The sequence below is a fragment of the Triticum aestivum genome, chromosome 6B, assembly GCF_018294505.1.
Source record: "Triticum aestivum cultivar Chinese Spring chromosome 6B, IWGSC CS RefSeq v2.1, whole genome shotgun sequence".
NCBI lineage: Eukaryota > Viridiplantae > Streptophyta > Magnoliopsida > Poales > Poaceae > Triticum > Triticum aestivum.
In genome coordinates this window covers 76,866,888-76,872,539 of record NC_057810.1, presented here as the reverse complement: position 1 = coordinate 76,872,539, position 5,652 = coordinate 76,866,888, and the positions used below count along the sequence as shown (strand labels likewise).

At 43.5% G+C, this 5,652-nt stretch overlaps 1 protein-coding gene across 1 annotated transcript; it reads left to right on the top strand.

The window, feature by feature from the left end:
- The first annotated feature begins 583 nt into the window (after positions 1–583).
- On the top strand, positions 584–4,981 carry LOC123133551 (wall-associated receptor kinase 1). The gene is made up of 3 exons (XM_044553021.1): positions 584–1,766; positions 1,861–2,025; positions 3,833–4,981. The coding sequence occupies exons 1-3, from the start codon at positions 719–721 to the stop codon at positions 4,891–4,893; spliced, it is 2,274 nt and encodes a 757-aa protein (XP_044408956.1). The 5' UTR covers positions 584–718; the 3' UTR covers positions 4,894–4,981.
- Positions 4,982–5,652: the final 671 nt, after the last annotated feature.

Below are 5,652 nucleotides of genomic sequence, written 5' to 3'. Positions count from 1 at the left end.
ACACACACACACACACACACACACACACACACACACATTGCTCATGAGTGCTGGAGTTGAAGGGCTTCAAGAATAATGATCACTGAAGACACATCGCTATCTACAAGATGAAAGAAATACCAGAGACAGATATAATGTTAGGTTTCATCCTGATAGGTTAGGTCTTAAGTGTATAACGACCTCTACTACTAGTATATATAGTCAACCAACCGAAGGCGGTTTCCATATTGGAAGTGAGATTTAAAAGTGTGATTGCGGGTATCCTGTTACATCATCTGTCTACATATGGCAGCAGTATTAATATGTTTTTGTCCGTAATGATCAGAATCATTCTTTCATGAGATGCCGACGACTTTGCCAGGTCCTGGGTTGCTTCTGTTCATAAAAAAGAGAAAGAGAGATTATGTGGCTGTGCCATCCCTCTCAACGGAATCAAATAGTAACATATGCACAGACCTGTTCCAGCAATATATACAGCTGATACATATTCTGTTAGAGCACATTGTGGCGTATACGCTGGTGTGGTATGACACCAGCTATGATCTGTTAGAGGGCTTAAGAAAACCCAACCCAACCTCAGAGATATGAACAAACTAACAACTGCTAGTTACAGATTAGCACATATAGACGTACCTGGTCCCAGAGGGACTAGCAAGTAGCAAGCACAGGCGCACAATAATCCACAGAGAGCTTGTTAGCCAAGCAGAAGTAGTGCACCATGCCAATACCCTCCCAGCTGCTGCCGTTCCTCCTTGCAGCAGCGGTGGTGGCGGCGGAGGCTCACCTGATCTTGCCTGCGTTTGCTGAACACCAAGGACGTGAAGAGCAGGAGCAGCAGCAGGCGGTGGTGGAACGTCCGGGCTGCCAGGACATGTGCGGCAACATCAGCATTCCCTTCCCCTTCGGCATGGGGAAGCCCAGGTGCTTCCTTCCTGGCTTCAAGGTCACATGCGACACCTCCTCGTCGAATCGCCCCCGCCTGTTCCTTGCGTACAACATCAGCGGGCCATTCCAGCGGACGAGCGCCCTGAACCACACGTCCACCAAGGGTGGCACTGGTTCCGGCGGGAACACCAACGCTGTGGAGCTCATGGACATATCAGTTGCTGACAACGAGGCCCGAGTATACATCGGGGTCAGCTCCGACTGCAGCACAAATGGTAGTAGGCATTTCCTCGCGAAGTTTCAAGACATAGTCTTGGGCGACGATGGCCCGTTCCTCCTGTCAGCGACGCACAATGTTCTCATCGGTGTCGGCTCCAACGTCGAATCCATGATGGTGACCTCATTTGGGGAGAGGGGGAAGGAGACGAAGGCCTACATGCCTTCCTGTCTTTCCAACCTCATGCGGCGACTCCAGTACGCGACAGACGGTACGTGCTCCGGCTTGGGATGTTGTCTGGCTGCCTTGCCCCCGAATGCGCCCCCACTGACCAATTTTGGAGTCGGGTTCATGCCCCGGCCCAACTATCTGTGGAAAACCAATCCATGCTTCTACGGCATGTTGGCGGAGAAATCTCGGTACAACTTCTCTACGCATGACTTGAACGGCATTGAGGTGCTATACCCGGAGGGCGTACCTGTTGTGCTGGATTTCGCCATCAGGAATCTTGGTTGGTGTCCACCGGAAGGACAGCAGCAACCTCCGGGCTACGCGTGTGTCAGCAGCAACAGCACTTGTGTCAACACCACCAGAGGCAATGACTATGTCTGCAAGTGCTTGGAGCATTACCACGGCAACCCCTACATCACTGATGGATGCCATGGTATATACTACTTCAAGTACATATGCATAACTCAAACTTTATAGTTGGTATTCCTATTGTTACATAATTAATTGCTTTATTTTATCTTTCCCAGACATCAATGAGTGCAAACTCCCTGATTTGTATCCTTGCTCGGTTGATGGGGTCTGTGGCAACAGGTTGGAAGGCTATGACTGTCCATGCAAAGCAGGAATGAAAGGCGATGGCAAAACCGGACACTGTGTAGAAAATTTCCCCCTAGCAGCAAAGGTGGTTGTAGGTAAGCACTGAACTAGCACAGCATTTCAGCATAAATTTGAATTAAGAACCAAGTATATATTGTTATCCAAATTGTACCTTGTGCCAGATTTAGGAATCAAATAAACCAGACAATGTGCTTTTACCATCAGTTGAGCTTTGGACCAAGTATGAACTAATTGCGGTTCAATTTATTAACCAGACATCCAGACTCACCTGTTAGATGCAAATCCTTTGAGTCGTGAAACTTCGCCGGCGAGTCTGGTCAGAAGGGTGCGCGGCACTGTCTTGGGATTAGATGACCCCTAAAAGCAAGAAAAACAGACACAAAGTACACACAGGAAGTAGGTGGGGGGCGCCTTGCTGTATTAATCTCAAAATAGCACTATATGTATGGTGATTGATCTCCACCAAAAGTATAAGGATTAATTGGTTATATTCCAGCACAACTTCTGCAAATTGCAAAAATGCCATTACAAAAACAAGATTTATAAATATGCCACTGCAACTTTACAAAAAAAAAGCTTGGACAAGCCATGAGTTGCTCAAAGTAATTCGTTGTAGCATCACAGCATGATGATATCTTTTACAAAACTATTAGTAGTATAGCTCATTCAACATAATTGGAGAAAAACCAATAGTGCACATGAAGTCAATGCAGATAGAAAAAAAAAGGATTTGACTATCTTTCCTGATCTAAAAGCTATGCATAGAAGCTAACGCTTGAAGACCATATCTCGTAAGTTACAAAAGAAGACAAATTTCAGCTGAAATACAGAATTGAGAGACATTTCAATAACGGACAAACAACAGCTATTAAACTCATGGAGACATAGAAGGTTAGGGAACATCTTTGTAGAATCGCACTAAATAATTAAAATGTGCAATTCCATCACACCAAATTATGTGGAATACTCACATCAGGGTTGCGTGGCAATGATCATAAGTAACAATTACAGACAGGGACAGCCATCAGTTTTGGAGTTTACAATGTTGTTAATATTTTTTCACGTTCATCTAACAAAAAGCGCTGTGTATCACCCATTTATTGAAACACAAAGTTGTTAATTATTCCCAAGAGAAATCCTTCCACTAGAGTCTAGAGCTAAAGTTTTAGCAAGTTTGCAATTCGTCGAACACCCTGAGTGCATTGCTCACCACCAGAAAATATGGCACTAGAAGGGGGGAAAAGAAAGATTGGAACCAGAAGTAGGAAAGGAAAATGGCAGATACCGTGCCATTGACTGGAGCGGAGGAGCACAAATTTGGGTGGGTCTTGTCCCCGTCGAAGTAGCCGACAGCGAGATGCAGCTCTGTCCGCTTGCAGGGAACGTAGATTATGAGTGCCTCGTCGGGTTCCTGCTCACGCTGGACTAATTCCCCTCGCGATTACGACTTGCCGTTGTCTGTCGCCTCCCCATCCGCCTTATCATCGACGATGGCAGCTCTGTGCTCCTTCGACCTCCTCTTTTTCTTTCTTGAGTTGGGATTGTTTTTCTTTTTGAGCTGGAGTTGGGATTGGTTTTGCATGTGGAGAGAACGTACAGAGAAGGGACCGAGAGGCGCACAGTAACCTGTCGGCCGTGCACACTCTGGAGGAGTGGAGGTATTGGCAGCGGCAAAGTGTCGTAGGAGAGCGGCCATGGGCGGAGAAATAGCATGTCAAGTTAACCTTTCTAGTATTGATTATTTCTTCCGTTCCATAATTTTTGTCGTGGCACAAGAATTATGAAACGGAAGAAGTAATTAATTAACATGTTATGGTTGATAACTGTATGAAGTGTTCAACACAGTTTAACAAAAAGCTGTTACTACTCTATCATGTGTAGGCCTTGCTGCTTGTATTGTTGCACTTGTCCTCATGGTTATGGCCCATCAACTCCTAACACTCAAGAGGTTCCATGAACAAAATGGTGGACCAGTACTAAAAGGTGTAAAGAATATAAAGATATATAGAAGGAAAGAAATGAAACAAATTACAAATAACTACAGTTGTGTCATTGGAGAAGGAAACTTCGGGAAGGTTTATATGGGGACTCTAGAAGATAAACAACAAGTGGCTATAAAGAGGTCCATCAAAGTTGACAAGAATATGAAGGCGGAATTCACTGGGGAGGTTATAGTACAATCTGAGATGAGACACAAGAACATTGCAAGGCTCCTAGGTTGTTGCTTAGAGCTGGATGTTCCAATGTTGGTATACGAATATGTATCAAGAGGGAGTTTGTATGATGCTCTATTTGGATTGAGGCGTGTACATATCATATCGGTAGATATGCGCCTACAAATTGCTGCTGGGTCAGCTGAAGGCCTAACATACATGCATTCAGCAGGGGAGTGTACAATCCGTCACGGTGATGTTAAATCTGCCAATATTCTTCTTGATGAAAATTTCTTCCCTAAAGTTTCAGACTTTGGTACCTCGAGGTTGCTCGCAGGAGGAAAGACTGAGAAGACTGAACGTGTCATTGGGGACATGAGTTACATAGATCCAATATATATGGGCCAGGGGATTGTTACACAGAAGAGTGATGTCTACAGCTTTGGGGTTGTTCTCATAGAGCTTATCACGAGGAGGCCCGCAACATACTCTAACAAGAGGAACTATGTTACAAGCTTTGTCGAAGCGTATCAAGATAAAAGAGCAAGAAACTTGATTGACAATGATATCATAAGCGAGGTGGATATTAAACTCTTGGAAATGGTCAGTGGAGTTGCCGTGGAGTGTGTAAAATTTAATCCCGAAGAACGCCTAGATATGAAACAAGTAGAGCACCGTCTCCTTGAAATTATTGGTCAAGGCGTGCAGGATGGACAAGGGAGAAACTACCAGGCAGATCTCAGTCCTGCGCCAGATGATGTTGCCTTGCTTAAGTCTTGGGGAGAATGAAAAACCTACAAATGCTAACACTATGCATATTTGATCTTGTTATGTAACGGTTACATTGATAAACTTTTAGTTTTGATTGTCAAGACAAGTTACATACAACTACTCCTATATTTGAAGTACACCAAACTATGTGCCCAGATTTGAAATTCGGATGTAATAGTTTGTACCCACAAGTTTAAGGGTTGTAGTAGTCATCAATGGGAAGTATTTTACACAAATATATTTTCAGTTGCTGTGAGTCAAAGAATACTGGCAAGACAGTAACAACTGAGGTGTCACTCTCAAGTCTCAATCATAACTTTACTTAATACTAACTCAAGCAAGTTTACTAGTAGTGGGAATATTAAAGTTTAGTTTGTGGTTACAATTGCTGGAAAGTTAGTGAGTAATCTTTTGTTTTTTTGTTTGGAGTGTGGAGTGTGGAGTTTCAGGGTTGAATCTGCTCTTCCTTTGCGTTGAGTGAGTGCTCTTGTGATAATCAAATACTAGTAGCATCGCTATTGTACCTACATGCGCATTCTTGATCGGAGGGAACATTTAATCCATCATCCTTAGTTAAAATGGTTAGCTCACGATTTATTATCAGAAGTTTTTATGACAAAACTAATGATATTGATTTTACCACATCAACCAAAATCTTGTTTAAATATACACTACAAGTCATTTTTTTAGAAACACCAAATACATCGTACATGTACACTCATGGATACACACATATACCTCCATACACATCAACACACTGTAACGTAAGGCTATGAT

Bases quoted from the DNA above. Each gene is read 5' to 3' on its own strand.
- LOC123133551 (XM_044553021.1), top strand. From the start codon at position 719: ATGCCAATACCCTCCCAGCTGCTGCCGTTCCTCCTTGCAGCAGCGGTG. The intron at 1,767-1,860 runs GTATATACTACT...TATCTTTCCCAG, and splicing joins CATCACTGATGGATGCCATG to ACATCAATGAGTGCAAACTC. The intron at 2,026-3,832 runs GTAAGCACTGAA...TATCATGTGTAG, and splicing joins AGCAGCAAAGGTGGTTGTAG to GCCTTGCTGCTTGTATTGTT.